Genomic DNA, 17,981 nt, shown 5'->3' with positions numbered 1-17,981 from the left:
TGGTGGGAAGGGCGAATCCCCAGGAGCAGAGTGGAGTCTGGGGTTCTTCAGGCCACACCGGGAGAGGCAGTTCCTCTGCTGGGAGGACACCTGGTAGAGCCTGTGTGGGTCCCCCAAAGGCCAGGCCCCAGTGGACCCAGGAGAACAACCACATTCGCTGGTGCTGGAACAAGGTCGTTAAGGGTGAAACCTGGTGCTAGATGTGTGTTGTGATTTGCCATAATTCCTGAAATGCTGCTGCTACACTATCTCACGAACTTTTGCTGGGGTGGGCTGACACCTGGCTGCAGTCTCTGGGCATCAGCAGCAGCACAGTCCTGTGAACGTTCCTGGGTGTGGCTGGCACCTGACCATTACTCGGTGAGACCCTCCTGCAAAAGGGCAGAACGGGTCAAAGCCACAGACCTTCAGAAGTAAGGGGTCGGGAAAAACAGCTGCACCTGAGACAAAACTCAGGAGGGAGGTGCTGCCTGGAGCTTTGGTCACAGACTGTGTAAAAGTGGGGAGTGGATGGAAGCCGAAGACAAAGGACAGGTGTGCGATTGCTGATCTGGGAGAACAGAGTCCCGATACTAGAGACTGGGTAGCTGGGTGACACCATTTTCACCGCTCCCGCGCATGTGCATTCACACCTACAAGCACCACAACAAGCCACCCCAGTAGGCTAGTAGCGCCATCTAGTGGAGAACGGAGTTGTTACACTAAGCCCCGCCCAACTGGGCCAACCTCCCTCTTCAAGAACAGAAGTCTCACCGCCTGCTTAGTTTATGGACTATAAAGCACTTCGTAGTTTGATTTCTAGGGGAAAGTGAAGTAATTTCAGTCGTATTTCAGTCTGTTTGCCGGTCCATCTATTCAATTTTCTTTCTTTTTTTTTTTCCTTTTTCCTTTTTTCTCTTTTTTTGTTTCTCTTTCTTGAATACAGAAAGAGAAAAAATTCATTGCTATTTTCAATTTTTATTAAAAATATTTTTATTTAATTTTTTTCTACTATATTTTTTACTTTTGTGTAAATTTTTTCAAATTATAGTTTACTTCCATCATTTCATTTTAGTCTACTTCAGTGTATTCATCTTTTCAAATTTTCAAATGATTTCCTTTTTTTTTTTTCCTTTTTCCCCCCTTTTTTCTCTAATCTATCAAGCCCCTTTCAACACTCAGACCAAAACACACTTAGGACCTAGCATCATTTATTCGATTGTGTGTGTGTGTGTGTGTGTGTGTGTGTGTGTGTTTGGTTTTAATTTTTTATTTCTAATTTTTTTTTATTTTATTTTTTTTAACCCATTAATTCCTTTTCTCTCTTCAAAATAATGAAATGAAGGAATTCACCCCAAGTGAAAGAGCAGGAAGAAATGACAGCCGGGACTTAACCAACACAGATACAAGCAAGATGTCTGAACCAGAATTTAGAATCATGATAATAAAAATACTAGCTGGAGTCAAAAATAGATTAGAATCCCTTTCTGTGGAGATAAAAGAAGTAAAGCTAGTCAGGATGAAATAAAAAATGCTATAACTGAGCTGCAATCTCGAATGGATGCCATGGCAGCAAGGATGGATGAGGCAGAACAGAGAATTGGCGATATAGAGGACAAACTTATGGAGAATAATGACGCAGAATAAAAGAGGGAGATTAAGGCAAAAGAGCATGATTTAAGAATTAGAGAAATCAGTGACTCATTAAAAAGGAACAACATCAGAATCATAAGGGTCCCAGAAGAGGAAGAGAGAGAAATAGAGGTAAAAGGATTATGTGAGCAAATCATAGCAGAAAACTTTCCTAACCTGGGGAAAGACACAGACATCAAAGGTCAGGAAGCACAGAGGACTCCCATTAGATTCAACAAAAACCAACCATCATCAAGGCATATAGTAGTCAAATTCACAAAATACTCAGGCAAGGAGAGGATCATGAAAGTAGCAAGAGAAAAAAAAGTCCTTAACCTACAAGGGAAGACAGATCAGGTTTGCAGCAGACCTATCCACAGAAACTTGGCAGGCCAGAAAGTAGTGGCAGGATATATTCAATGTGCTGAATCAGAAAAATATGCAGCCAAGAATTCTTTATCCAGCAAGGCTGTCATTCAAAATAGAAGGAAAGATAAAAAGTTTCCCAGACAAACAAAAATTAAAGGAGTTTGTGACCACTAAACCAGCCCTGCAAGAAATTTTAAGGGGGACTCTCTGAGGGGAGAAAAAATGAAAAAGAAAAAAACAAATAAATAAAGACCAAAAGCAACAAAGACTAGAAAGGACCAGAGGACCCTACCAGAAACTCCAATTCTACATGCAACATAATGGCAATAAATTCATATCTTTCAGTACTCACTCTAAAATGTCAATGGACTAAATGCTCCAATCAAAAGACATAGGGTAACAGAATGGATAAGAAAACAAGATCCATCTATATGCTGTTTACAGGAGACCCACTTTAGACCTAAAGACACCTTCAGATTGAAAGTAAGGAGATGGAGAACCATCTATCATGCTAATGGTCAACAAAAGAAAGCTGGAGTAGCCATACTTATATCAGACAATCTAGACTTTAAAATAAAGACTGTATCAAGAGATGAAGAAGGGCATTATATCATAACTAAGGGGTCTATCCACCAAAAAGACCTAACAATTATAAACATTTATGCTCCAAATGTGAGAACACCCAAATATATAAATCAATCACAAACATAAAGAAACTCATTGATAGTAATACCATAATACTAGGGGACTTCAACAGCCCACTCACAGCAATGGACAGATAATAAAAAAATCAACAAGGAAACAATGGCTTTGAATGACACGCTGGACCAGATGGACTTAACATTCAGAACATTTCATTCTAAAGCAGTGGAATATACATTCTTCCCCAGTGCACATGGAACATTCTCCAGAATAGACCACATATTTATTTTTGAGAGAGATAGAGCATGAGCGGGGTAGGAGCAGAGAGAGGGGAAGACACAATCCAAAGCAGGCTCCAGGCTCTGTGCTATAAGCACAGAGCCTGATGTGGAGCTCAAACTCACAAACCGTGAGATCATGACCTGAGCTGAAGTCGGACATTTAACCGACTGAGCCACCCAGGCGTCCCTCAGTTTGTCAATTTCTAAACAAACAATCCTGCTGGAATATTGACAGGGATTGAGTTGAACCTATGGAATAATTTGGGTAGAATTGACATTATAATAGTACTGAATCCTCTAACCCACAAACATGGAATGTTTCTCCATTTATTTACATCCTTAATTTCTCAGAAACTTTTGTAAATTTCAGTGAAATAAATCTATTTCTGTATTCTTTTTGTGCTATTGTGGGTGGATTTTTTTTGTTGGGGGGTATTGTTTGTTAATAGAGAGGATTTCAATAGATCTTTTTTTTTTTTTTTTTTTTTTGGTATATTGAACTTGTATTCTACAGCCATATTAAATTTACTTTCTAGTAGTTTTGTGTGTGGTGTGTGTGTGTGTGTGTGTGTGTGTGTGGATTCCTTCAAACCTTACAGGATCATGTCATTTGTGAATAAAGATAGTTTTCTTTTTTTCTTTTTCCACTTTGAATGACTTTATCTTTTTTGGGAGAGGAAGAGAGGGAACTGGATAGAACCTCCATTACAGTGTTTAATAGAAATAATGAGAGTGGATATTGTTGACTTGTTCCTGATTTCAGGAGAAAAGCACTCCCCCCTCCCATTAAGTATGTTAGCTGTGGTTTTTCATAAATTGAAAAGTACTTAATTAGGTTGAGAAAGTTGCCTTCTATTCCTACTTTATTAAGTATTTATCATGAATGGGTGTTGAATTCTGTCTAATGTTTTTCCTGTGTCCATTTATAAAAAGAAGGGTTTTATCCCTTTTTATAAATATGGTGTAAAAGATTGATTTTTGGATGGTAAATCAAGATTGAGGCCCTTGAATACACCCTATTTGGTCCTGCTGTATAAATCTTTTTATTTATTATTGGATTCAGTTTGCCAATATTGTGTTAAGGATTTTGCATCAATCTTCATGGGATTTAAATACCTTTTTAAATATAGGTATTTAGAACTATAAAATTCCCTCTCAGCACTGTTTTAGCTTCATACACTAAATTGACATCTCATTTTCATTCAGTTAAAATTATTTTCTAATTTCCCTTGTGATTTCCTCAATTACATGAGTTATTTAGAAAGTGTGTTAATTTCCATATATTTGGGGATTTCTTTTTGTTGGTGACTTCTAATTTAATTTCAACATAGTGGGAGAAGATACTTTCTATGATTTAGAATTTCTTGTTGAGACTTGTTTTACGGCACAGCATATGGTCTTCCCTGGAGAATGTTCCATGTGGACTTGAAAAAAGTGTGGTCTGCTGCTGGTGGGTGGTGTTCTACAAATGTCAGGACAAGTTGACCAGCAGCATTCTTTTTTTTAAGTATTTATTTCTTTATTTAAAGAGCAGGGGAGGGGCAGAGAGAGAGGGAGAAAGAGAACCTCAAATAGGCTCTGTGCTGTCAGCATGGAGGCCAACATGGGGTTTGGTCCCAGGAACTGCAAAATCATGACCTGTGCTGAGATCAAGAGTCAAAAGCTGAACTGACTGAGTCACCCAGTCACCCCAGCAGCATTCTTTTATGTGCTTTTTGTCAAGTTGTTCTATCAGTTATTAAGAGTGGGATATTGAAATCTCCAAATATTATTGTTGAATTGTCTATTTCTCCTTCCAAATCTGTCACTTTTTCTTCATGTATTTTGGGGCTCTGTTGTTAGGCCCATATACATTAATAGTTATTGTATATCCCTGATATATTGGCCCTTTTATCATTTGAAATGTCCTCAACTTCTAGTAGTATTTCTTGTCTAAAAACCCACATTACCTGATATTAATATAGCCATTACAGCTTTCTTATGGTTACCACTTGCAGTATATATTTTTCTGTAACTTTTTAACTTTTTTTTTTTTTTGAGAGACAGAGAGAGAGTGAGCACACACGCTCAGAGAAGGAGGAAGAGAGAGGATCTTAAACAGACTCCATTTTCAGCCCAACGTGGGGCTCGACTCCATGAACCATGAGATCATGACCTAAGATGAAATCAAGAGTCAGTCGCTTAACCAGCTGAGCCACCCGGGCACCCCTCTGTTGATTTTTTAACTATATTTTTTGAGTATTATTTCAGTGGTTCCTCTAGGGACTACAATAATATGCATTTCAATTTAGCACAATATTCTTCAGATTAATATTAACATAATTCCAATGAATACAGAAGCTTTGTTTCAATATAGCTCCAATTCCTACTCCCTCCTTTGTGCTATTATTATAATATACATTGCACCTATGTTATAACCCCAACAATACAGTGTTATTATTGCATTATACAATAGCATGGCATTTAAAAAAAGGAAAACATACATTTATTGTGTAAGCAAATGTCTCCCCAAGATTCCCATCCTCTGGTTATTCAATCAAGGTGCTGTCTTGAAAGGACTTTGCAAATGAAATTAAGGTTACTACATAGGGCAATTATCCTAGATTATCCAGATGGGCCCAGTGTAATCACATGAGCCCTGAACAATAGAAGAGGGAGGCAGAAGAGTCCATCAGAGAGAAATGTAGTGGAAGAGAGATACAGAGATGAGGCAGAAGAGACCAGAGAGATGAAGTATGAGAAGGAACCAAATTGCTGTTGCTGGCTTTGAAGTTGGAGGAAAGGAGCCAACAGCCAAGAAATGTGAGTGGCTCCTAGAGGCTGAGAACAACTCCTGTCAGCAAGGAAACGGGGGCTCAGTCTTACAACCATATGGAGCCAAATGTTACCAACAACCTGAATGAGCTTGGAAGTCAATCTATACTGAGCCTCCAGAAAAGAATACTGTACAGCCCACACCTTGATTTTGACCTTCAAAACCAAGGATCAGAGAGCCAACTGAGCCACATTATCCCTGAACTTCCGAACTACACGTAGAAGTGTGCCATCTTAAGCGGGTATCATCGGAAGCACGTTTGTAGTAATTGTTATGTCAGCCATACATTTATACAATCCTTTATATTTACTCACATATTTACCATTTACAGGACTCTTCATTCTATCCTGTGGATTCGAGTAGCCATCATATTTTCGTTCTGAAGAATTTAAAAACAGATCCATAGGCAAAAAAAAATGGTTTAGTTTATCTTTTTATTTTGCCACCTTATTTTACGCCTTCATTTCTGAAAGCTAACTTGTGTCCAAATCCTCCAGAAGTCCCTGGAGCTTCCTGAAAGTCCAATGATCACCTATGAGCCCACAGCCCCTTTGCTGGTCTCGAGTCAGAGATCCCAAGGGGACTGTTACGCCAGCGGGCTTTAAGATTAGATGTAGAAATATCAGATACTCTGGAGCCTACTAGGGAGAGTGGCAACCTAATCCCAAATCTACAGGCCCTAAATCTGGGTCACAATCACAGGATGCCCAGCCCTTCTAAGCTGACTAGAGCTCAGGGCAGCAGGAATCACCCTCCCTACACTCTCAGGAATCCAGTAGTTGGAAAAGGAAGGAAAGATCTGAGCTTGGTGTATATAAACCTGCTCCATTGTACCTAGGTGCCCTCCCTGAGCCTCCCCTACCCAGGAACCAGAGAGACGTGCACCTGTAGGTCATCTGTGGCCTATTCCACCTGTACTGCTTATAACTGCTCTAGCCTGTTCAGGTCTAGGTAGGTCTGTTACGTATTGAGAACATCTAGAATGTTCAGCTTTCTAGGTTTTTTGAGTGTTTTGGTTTGTCTGTTTTGCTATGAGGAGAGATATTTTGAAGTCTCACTCTCCTTGGGTCTGACTCTGGGACTTGGCTGGCTGCCACCAGCCTCCCAAGCTACAAGGCTTTGAACTCTCAGGGAAGAAGCCAGGAGTGAAAGAAGCTTCTGGGTTAAAGAAGCTCACCAAGTGCAAAGCCAGTGAGGGAGAGAAAGCTGCTCCTGAGACTTACACAGCATCTGCCCTCTCTGGCCTCACCCCTCTATCCAATTTGCAGCCAGCTCACCTTCAGTCATTCCCTAAAGGAAGGACTGCCAGCCTCCTCCAAGTCCTCTCTACCCTCCTCAGGACACTCAGTTGGCCACCATCTGTCCTAGTTGCAAAAGTCAGGTGAGACCATACATATAAAAGCACTTGGGAAAACTCCACATTAGGTGATGATCAGTACAATGATCTCTGCACATCTGGAATTAAATCTCAAAAGTGCATTTAATCCATCACTCGCTGAATGCCCACATGTATTTCAGTTTATGAATCCAATGACCACCTGACTCCTCTTCTAGGTATCCGGGGTGCCAAGCAGCAGCTCTAACTTTACTTTATGGTTGACATCCATAACCCTTCCCACAGTTTTTCCTTTTAAAAGGTCTAACACTAGGGCGGGGGTGCCTGGGTGGCTCAGTCAGTTAAGCGTATGACTCTTGATTTCAGCTCAGGTCATGATCTCACAGTTCGTGGGATTGAGCTCCACCTTGGCTCCATGCTGACAGTGCAGAGCCTGCTTGGGATTCTCTCTCCCCTTGCCCCTCTCCTCTGCACTCTCTAAATAAATAAAATAAAGATTCCTTTGAAAAAATAAAATGTCTAACGTTACCAAATAGTCTATCAACCACACCTCTAACAAAGAACTAGACTTCCCTGCACACCATCTACCACAACATCAAGATCCCAGTGTTTTAGTGCTGCCTATGACATGTGCACATTTCATTACTGGTCCATGCCAATACTCCCCTTTACTTCCTATTTTTCTGTACCCTCCGTCAATGGTTTCTTTCCCCTTTCCCTTTTGAAATACTTAAGTTGCCAATCCCCCTTTATAATTCTATTCCTTCTAACAGGAAAGAAAATAGTTCTCTTAAGTTTCTTACTTTTTCTATTTCTCTTTAGCTCTCATAAAGAATCCTTTTTTTTCCCCATAATGATTTAATATAGTTTCTTTCCCAATTCTGAAAAAATATGCAGGGCTGAGCCCTGCATGACTCGGCCTTACCTTTTATAACATCAAGATTTTCTTGTCTTTCAGAGTAGCCCCACTCTTTTGTAAATCCTCAGTGGTAAAGCCAAACAGACGGTGAAGAGCTACAAGATATGTCCGGGAGGCCACATATGTAAAAACACTTTTTCCAAAATAGAAGAGACCAGTATAAAGCTAGTTCTGCCGTTTCTCTGAATCTGTATTTTAAAAATAACTTTACTTTTTTCCATCTTTCAATAAAAGCGCTACATCCTGGTGATGTGTCTTCTTTAGTATAGAGAAAGAAAAAAAAAAAAATCCCTACATCCAGTCTTTGAACTGAAGTGACAGTGTTTAACGCAAGAACAATCCAATCCATAAAACCTTTCTCAATGTTAGTCAAGAGTTTGGGGACACATCACCTCTCTCCACTGCTATTTTCTCAGTTTCCTTATCGGCCGAGTTAGCATACTAACTGTTCAAACTGACTTAAAAAAAAAAAAAAATGCCAATTCTCACAAATCCTTAAATTAGGAAAGAGGATGCACTCAATTTCCTTTGAAAATCACTGAAAAAACTTTGAGAATCAAAATAGTAACATCTTTAACAAAACATTAGCAAACCTGCGGAGTGAGAGACAATAAGCAGTTCACGTGGAGGCAGGTCCATCCCATCCCCTGACAGATCAGGCACCCCCACGCATGTGGGAGGACGCCACGGATGCACCTTCAAGGCAGGTGGGCACTTCTCAGCCCCGTTACCATGTTGCAACTTGTACTGAGGAATAATCCAAAGACTCTAGTATCTGTCTATAGCAACTGCATTTCATATCAGCATGGCTCAGTCCAATATACATACTTTATTTTAAATGATGCCACTAGCACTTGGGAAAAAAAAGTCATTTATTTGCATTGCTTCCACTTCTCTACTGTAGTGTTAGGACCCGACATAAGCATCGCTCTTCTACTTCCTATTTACAGCTCATTCAGAATATTACTACAAATACAATATACAATTTTTAAAAACTTCTGGGGAACTGTCGTCTTTGTTTTTCTTTCCTCTTTATAGGTTTCTCAAAATCATTCAACTTAAATGAAAATTTACATGGACATTTTCTGTACACATCCGAAAGGGCAGAGGTTACACTGGTAAAAGCCAAAAGAATTTTGCACGAATACAATAAAATACAGAAAACAGAGAGTATAGAAGATGTTATTTGGGGTACAAATATAAACAATACAGTACCATTTGAGTAATTTAGCAACATAACACTCATACTTTATAGAAATAAAACTGCAAACCTGGAGAATGCTCTGACAAATATTAAACATTATATATACAATGAGGTAAATGTACCTTGGTCTCTTGAGAGGTAATTTAAGTTTAAAGCAATTGACATTTTGAAGCATCTCCTTGACATAGAAAGAAATATCAAACACCCCATTCCATTGGCACAAGGTGAAAAAGGGATATCAAAACACGGTTCACGATATTCAATTCATAAATCTTGTTAAAAAATAAAAACAAATTCACTTAAGTTCTTTTTAAGTTTTAAGAAACAGGTTGAATATTATTAACCACATTCTTAGAAGTTTACAATTACAAGTAAGATTGCATAATGGTGTGGAAAAGCTTGAATGTACTGACAATCCTCAGAATGACTTAGAATCCCAGCACTGCCGGAAGGGGCCCGTGGGTATTTCAGCGTTCTTAATCACACTCAAGAAGCTACAGATTACATGTCCAGAGCTATTCTTTAGGATCTCAAAAATATCTGAATTGGCATTTCCTGCCAAGCTGTAACAGAACCACTGTTTGGAAATTCCATCATTTGGAGCCAGAACACTGCCACAGTCAAGAAACAAAAAGAAACAGTTGACTTATAATCACTCTTTCAGTGCAAGGATAAAAATAAACTCTTGATATGACAGGTCTACTGGGATACTGATTTTGTTCTGCATTTTAATTGGCAATAGGCCATCTTGTTTCACAAAACAGTCTAAGTGGGACAGTTCGCGATGTAGAGGGGGAACAGAAGGTAGCTCACGCATGAGCTGATCACTAAATGTCATAAGGAGAACTGAAATTTGGAAATCTTGATGGCCATGGCACTGTGCACTGACTCGAGGCACTTCTTGAGCAATATCATTACAGCAGAATCACAGGCTCCCTTCTTCAGACCTTACCCTGTCCTACAGTGGGTAGGATCGGCCACTGCTTCTGGCACAACTCCTATTGCCATACTGCCACCTTGCTGCCTTCCCACTCCCTGGCCATAACTGAAGTCACAACAAGGCAGCCAGCAGAGCCATCACCCACCCAGTCTCCAAACTTGGGAGAGCCCTCCCAGCAACACCCCATGACTCGAAGAAATGGAAGCACGTCCTACGTTTCCATCAATCATTTAGATACCAAAAGCAACTATTCAGTCAAAAGGCTGCTGAGGGGATATGGGCAGGGCATGGTGGCGGCAAGGCAATGGTCTCTGAGCAGGGACCAGCAGGAAGGCCGGTTGAGAAAACTAAGCTGAAGTTATAAAGGAAGGACCGGGGACACCTGTGCCCCACCGGGTCGTACCTCCCTCATCCCCAGTCCTCCAGGGTACTGACAAAATGGACGTGGACAGGTAACTGGTCTGAAGGTACATTTTAAGCCAAGTTTAATCTTGGAAGGTGAACGTCTGAAGACAGGCAGCATAAACAAACGCTTGTGTTTCTGAGTGACAAAATTAACACTCTAGTCAAACTTATCTGCAGTTATGGCCATAGCAATCAGGATCTATTTCATCTTTTAAGTGACTTCCGTTTCCAATATTAGCCAAATGGGGTTTATCAAACTCATTAGCCAAAAAAGGAATTTGCTGCAATAAACCCAATTTAGAACTAAACTCCAACTTTAAAAAAAATTCCCTGACTCCCCAAAAGTACATTTTATTCACTTAGGCAAGAACAGTATAACTGCAACTCAATCTTTGATTCAATAAAGAATATCTTCAGTAAAAGTTGATTACTTTACCTTATAGGAAAGTGAGAAATTATGTATCACAATTTCAAATCAGACAAGAACTTTTGGTATGTTCTTAAAATTATATAAAAATAGTTTTAGCATTGGTCCCCTGGATTTCATAAAGCAGATCTGGTAGGCTTAGAAATGGCCAAAAAAAAAAAAAAAAAAAAAAAAAAAGGTACTTATAATCACAGAGCTAGAGATTATTAAACAGGAAATCTAACATATTTATAAAAACAAACCCCTCAAACTCATTCATTTGCTTTGACAAAATTAAAATCATGGTAACTACAGAAAAAACTCAGATTTGGAGTCAAAATATTAACCTCTAAGCACATTTTCCCCATGATGTTTTTAAACACATGAAATTGACACTAAATTCCTATGTATATGTCATTCATTCTAAAATTACTTTGGCTTTAAGACCAAATAGTCTTTCAAATTTATTCTATGTATAAGAGATAAGACATTATCAGAATGCAGCCCAGTCAGTGTAAATGGCCACTATCTCTTACTGACCAAAATACTGTAAAGGTTATTCTGACCCTTTCATTTAGAAACTGATAGCAGTATAAAGTCAATGTCTTGCCTCATTGCTATGATAGTTTTTTCTCTCCCGTCAGAATAAGATCACAGTGATAAAGAGAACTCTGAAAATTATAAAAGCCCTAAAGGACTTTTAGCACTGGAAGTAAAAACCAGTTATTGTAAGTTAGTTTCAAGTTAATGTGAAGACCATGACGAGTTTGCTTGAAACATTTAATTTGACTAAAAACATCTGTAAATGGAGAACCTATACTCAGGATGTTCTTTAGCTACCACTCCCAAATATCAAGGGTGTACTGAACTCGTTACATAACCATGGAGATTAAGCACTTGTGCACAGTATGCGCACACGGAGGGAAAGACTGAATTAGAAGCTGCCTTCTTCAAAGGGTAGTGAGACTCCAGAACCACACGAACTCTGACCTTAGTTACAAAGACAGAAAGCCCACTGAACACTGACTCCGACATAACGAATGTGACTCTCTTGCACACCTGTTAGCTATTCAAATTATTAATTACCTTTACCTTCCTAGAAAAAAACCTATTATTTAACATCAACCATATCCTAATTTTAAATGTAATTCATTTCTTAAAAAAATAACACTGTCTTTGATCAGATAAAGAAAAAAATGGCTTACAGAATGCCACACAACTTTTCACAAGCAGCTAGACAAATTTTCCCTTTTAGAAAAATTAGTCTGTAGGCTACAAGTTTTAAATTATTAAAGTACTATAAGCATCTAGAGTGCCACTTGACTTAAGGTATACTTAGACAACACAATTTAAAAGCAAAAGCTTGAAGTGAGAATATTCAAATATGACCATGATAACATTTACCAATTAATGCCACTTCATTTCTTTAGTGGTTTAAGCACATTTTGGTAGGAGAAAGGCATTTTCAAAATGGACTACCAAATGACATACTACAAAAATTCCTCCAAAAAGCTAGACAGAGAAAGTCTGGGCTACCCAGATAAATAAATTTCTTGAATTGAAATACTATAGGTTTTAAGACACACAGACTTTAAGCAATTCTATTCATCTCCATTAGAAAGACACAGAAGCGGCACTTACTGGTATAGTACAATCCCATTTTGAAGGCATGTAATGTTCTGAATATGTGAAAGAACAGTAATAGTATACAAAATACAATTGCATAAATTATGTTCCTCACTACTATATGAGGTCATTTTTAGACTCAAGATAAGAGTTTTATAAGTGTTAGTTTTAAGATCCTGAAAATTATAGACCAGTACATTCAAAGTCTGAATCAAGGAAACTCTTTAGTGGTTCAGAATCCTCTGAGAATGTACTAACCAGGAATAAAATCACTTTCCTGAAAAATAAGAAATGTTTCGTGTAACTCAACAATCCAGCTCCTTTACCCTTAAAGATGATCTTCAGCACAGCAGAGTTAACCTAAAGTTAAGATCAGCAATCATCTTTAAAAAAACAAAAAAACAACCAAGTTTTGTGTTAATAAAAAATAAAGGTAGACTACACAACACTTTGTAACTGTCCTGGGAAAGAAGTGTTCATAGTGCAGAGAAAGGACCCACATGGCTGTTTCCTGGGTCCAAAGAAATCCTGGGGAGTTTCTCATTGACCTTATTACACTGTTGCAAAAGGAAGCAATATCCTTCTATTCCCTCTCAGTGAGGTAGAACAGCTGACCTCCCAAATTAAAACCCAGGAGCAGATCTGAAGAAAAGCAGAGTTCAGGCGAAGCCGCAGAACTACATTTTGATGCCTTCCTGTTGACTGAGTTGTGACAATGTTTTCTTAATCCTCAAAGCTGTAAGTCTAGCAGCTCCGTTGGCATACCAACATTCTCTCATAATTTTAGCCATTACTCTCAAGGCCTGCAAGAAAATAGAAGAAAAATTATAGTTAACGCATGCACCACTTTCCATTCATCTGGATTAGATCTTTACTCTGTACAGTTTCTTTCCAAGTGACATACGTTCAAGTTTTTGTTTGTTTCAGCATTATCTGTAATAACAAATGAATAGAAACCTCCTCAATTCCCTTCAGTAGGGTACTGCTGTCAGCAGCTGGAAAGCAGATGGACAAGGGGTGACTTACTTATTAGCAGACCTAAAAAATCTGAATCCTAAACCAGAGTTGTACATGGCAAATAAGGAACTTGACTCACACTGAAACGCCCCCAAAATCCGAGGAATTAACTGCATTGAGTTCCTCTGAGGTGAAGTGCAAGCTAAAAATAGGATCAGCCAAAAGAGCTGGAACCCCAGATCCTTGCCCCTCCCTGAGCATCACATAGTTGGGTGACTGCAGCCCCCCACCAGCAAAAGACTAGAGAATGGTATCTGAGAGGGTAAAGCAGAGACCTCTGACTTGGGGAACATGGGGGCAAAGTTCCATACTGACAACTCACTAAATGAGAAGACCATAAGCTTTCTCCCCAAAACACAGGCCACAACCTGTAGACACTCCTCCAGGCAAGAGACTGTAAGAGTCCTCTCTGGGGAATGCGAGCCCAAGTGGAAAGACCTGAAGATACTGCCATCAGTGGCTCTCCAAGCGAGTAACCCAGTTAGATCACCCTAAAGATCACAGGTGATAAGCTCCCTTCATGTGCACAAAGCTTCCCATCGGCTTTTAGCATCCTATTTTTAAACAGGAAGAGAGCAGGAGTTTGATTAGACACCAGAGAAAGCAATATGAATGCAGAAGCTGATACAGAACAAAGCAACTTGGAAAAAACAGTTGTACAGAGAAGAAAACATCAACAACGTATCATTAATATCCTTAAGGAGATAAAAGAAAATGTTCATGTTAGATTTACCATTGATCGTTTTTTTGCTTCCTGTTTGACTTTGGAAAAACTTAACAGAAGAATTGGAAAATAAACCTGATAAAAAAAGATAAAAGTTGATAAACCTCCCGGAAAGTGTAGAAAAAAACCAGAGCTGGAGGAAAAGACAAGAAAATTAGAAGGCCTCTTCAAGAGGTCTACCATTCGTAAGTAGACTGTAAGAAAGAGAACAGAGGAGGAGGCGCCTGAATGGCTCAGTCGGTTAAGTGCCTGGCTTCAGCTCAGGTCATGATCTCATGGTTTGTGAGTTCAAGCCCCACATCAGGCCCTGCACTGACAGGGCAGTACCTGCTTGGAATTCTCTCTCTCCCTCTCTGTCTCTGCTACTCTCCCACTCGTGCTTTCTCACAGTCAAAATAAATAAACTTAAAAAAAAAAAAAAAAAAAAAGAATGGAGGAAAATGGAAGGGAACAAATCAAAGAAATACTTCAGGGACATTTTCTAGAAATGAACATTTGTTTCCAGATAAAAAGGATCAAGTTCCTATCACATACATATACTCATTCAACAAAATAATAAATTTACTGACAGCCTACCATCTACCAGATACCGTCCTAGGTACTGGGGATACAATAGCGAGCAAACAGACAAAATCCCTACCCTCATAAAGCTCACATTCTAGAGAGCCAAAGCATATAATTAATAAGTAAGTAAAATACATGGACGGGCAGTGGTAAGTGCTACGGAGAAACATCATTTAGGGAAGCAGATAAAATATGCCAGGGAAAGAAGATGATATTTGAAATGGGTATAACAAGGTAACGTCTGAGCAGAGACTTAAAAGAGGGAGGAACCTGAATAAACCAGAAACAGGAAGTCATGCAGCCAGGAAAGAATATTCACCATAACAAAGGGAAAGGGAATCCCAGGTGAGGGAATCCTCCCAAAGGTGAGGGATATCCCAAGGGGAAAGCTGCACAGTGGGCCTAGAGAACTATAAGTCCAGACTGGAAAATATCAGAAGATTTTGCAAGACATTTCTTCAGTTATTCTATCAGTTTCATGTTCTTACTGTGTTTCAACTATTGAGAGGAGATTCATAAAACCCTAGAAAAGTGTAAGACTGAATTAGTATAAAGTACATATAAAACTAATCAAATTGAGAAAAAACAAAAATGACAGCGATGGCATTAATTCAGCAAATTGCATGTGTGCTCTTAATGTTAACTGCTAACTTTTCCTCATGCTTAAAAAGCCATCTGTTTAGAGGTGCCTGGGTGACTCAGTAAAACTAAAGCTTCTGACTCTTGTTTTCAGCTCAGGTCATGATCCCAGGTTCGTGGGATCAAGTCCCACGTCAGGCTCCATGCTGAGCATGGAGCCTGCTTCAGATTCTCTCTCTCCCTCTGCCCCTCTCTGCAGCTCACGCTCAGGCTCTCGCTCTTTCTCTAAAAAAAAAAAAAAAAAAGCCATCTGTTTAATAATGTGCTCTACTTAATGAGTGCATGAATACTTCCAAGTACTCTTGATTTCAGCTCAGGTTATGATCTCATAGTTCGTGGGATCAGGCCCTTCACCAGGCTCTGCACTGACAATACAGAAACTGCTTGGGATTCTCTCTCTCTGGCCCTCCCCCACTCACACTCTCTCTCTCAAAATAAATAAATAAATCAATCAACTTGAAAAAATTTTTTAAAATCTGTTGCAGTTCTATACACTAATAATGAAGCAGCAGAAAGTGAAATTAAGAAAACAATCCCATTTACAATTGCACTGAAAACAATAAAATATTTCGGAATAAACTCAACCCAAGAGGTAAAAGACCTATACTCTGAAAACTATAAAACACTGATGAAGGAAGTTCAAGATGATACAAAGAAATGGAAAGACATTCCATGTTCATGGGATGGAAGAACAAATATTGTTAAAATGTCTATTCTACGCAAAGCAATCTATACATTTCATGTAATCCCTCTCAAAATACCAATAGCATTTTCATAGAACTAGAACAAACAATCCTAAAATTGGTATGGAACCACAAAAGACTCTAAACAGTCAAAGCTATCTTGAAGGAAAACCAAAAACAAAAACAAAAAAACCAAACTGGAAGTATCACAGTTCCAGATTTTAACTTATATAACAAAGTGGTAGTAATTCAAATAGTATGGTACTGGCCTAAAAATAGACACATAGAGATCAAAAGAATAGGACAGAAAACCAATAAGTATACCTATAATTATTTGGCCAATTAATCAACAAAGCAGGAATGAATACACAATCGGAAAAAGACAAATGGTGTTGGGAACACTGGACAGTCACATGCAAAAGAATGAAACTGGACCACTTTCTTTCATCATGCACAAAAATAAACTCAAAATGGATTAAAGACCTAAATGTAAGACTTGAAACCATAAAAATTCTTGAAGAAAAGATGGGCAGTAATTATCTCTGATATTGGCTGTAGCAACATTTTTCTAGATATGTCGCCTGAGGCAAGGGAAATAAAAGCAAAAATAAACTATTGGGATTACATCAAAATAAAAACCTGCACACCAAAGGAAATAATCAACAAAACTAATGGGAGAGGATATTTTTAAATGACATATCTGATAAAGGGTTAGTATCCAAAATATATAAAGAACTGATACAAGTATATACCCCCCAAAATAATCCAATTAAAAAATGGACAGAAGAAATGAATAGACATTTCTCAAAGAAGATATACAGATGACTACAAACACAAGATGCTCAACATCACTCATCATCAGAGAAACGCAAATCAAAACTACAATGAGCTATCACCTCACACCTGTCAGAATGGTTAAAATAAAAAACCAGAAACAAGCATTGGTGAGGATGTGAAGAAAAAAGAACCCTCTTGCACTACTGGTGGGAATGCACATTGGTGTAGCCATTTTGGAAAATAGTATGGAAATTCCCCCCAAAATTAAAAAGTGAACCACCCTACGATCCAGGAATTGCACTACTGGGTATTTACCTCAAAACTACAAAAAACACTAATTGAAAAGGATACATGTACCCCTACATTTATTGCACCATTATTTACAATAGCTAAACTATGGAAGCAACCAATGGATAAATATTATTCAGTCACAAAAAAGAATGAAATCTTGCCATTTGTAACAACATGGGTGGATCTAGAGGATATAATGCTAAGTGAGATAAGTCAACCAGAGAAGGACAAATACCATATGCTGTCACGCATATGTGGAATTTAAGAAACAAAACAAGAAAAAAAATGAGAGACAACCAAGAAATAGACTCTTAAATACAGAAAACAAACTGATGTTTACCAAAGGGCCAGTGGATGGGGGTATGGGTTAAATAGGTGATAGAGATTAAGGAATGTACTTATCAAAAAAAAAAAAAAAAAAAAGAGAGAGAGAGAGATGGTGAACTTAAATTCCACCAGACCGGTAAGTGCATTAGGATTAAACACTCCATGTAAAAGACAGATAGCAAAATAGGTAGATAAAATAAAATGCAGATGCCTTGGTTCATTGGTAGATTTAAACACTATTCTGATACACTGACAGCCTCTGCAAATGTTCCATGGCCCTTTTGATGGACTTGAGATCGAACATGAAAACTGTTTTTCACTCACTGGTTTAATTGCCATGAAAAAAAAAAGAAAGGAAAGGAAAGGAAAGGAAAGGAAAGGAAAGGAAAGGAAAGGAAAGGAAAG

General features: G+C 38.6%; 1 protein-coding gene across 3 annotated transcripts in view; it reads right to left on the bottom strand.

The window, feature by feature from the left end:
- Positions 1–6,035: 6,035 nt before the first annotated feature.
- Positions 6,036–17,981, bottom strand: part of TGFBR1 (transforming growth factor beta receptor 1) — a 59,705-nt gene continuing 47,759 nt past the window's right edge. For 2 of the 3 annotated variants that reach the window (XM_049627214.1, XM_049627223.1), the window contains exon 9: positions 7,939–13,357. In XM_049627214.1, the coding sequence (XP_049483171.1) occupies positions 13,232–13,357 (126 nt within the window). In that variant the 3' untranslated portion in view covers positions 7,939–13,231. Of the gene's footprint in view, positions 13,358–17,981 lie in introns of all 3 variants that reach the window. The other variant, XM_049627226.1, reaches the window with a different exon arrangement.

Source organism: Panthera uncia, chromosome D4 (genome assembly GCF_023721935.1).
Source record: "Panthera uncia isolate 11264 chromosome D4, Puncia_PCG_1.0, whole genome shotgun sequence".
In the NCBI taxonomy this organism is placed as follows: Eukaryota; Metazoa; Chordata; class Mammalia; order Carnivora; family Felidae; genus Panthera; species Panthera uncia.
This window is presented reverse-complemented; position numbering and strand designations above follow the sequence as displayed.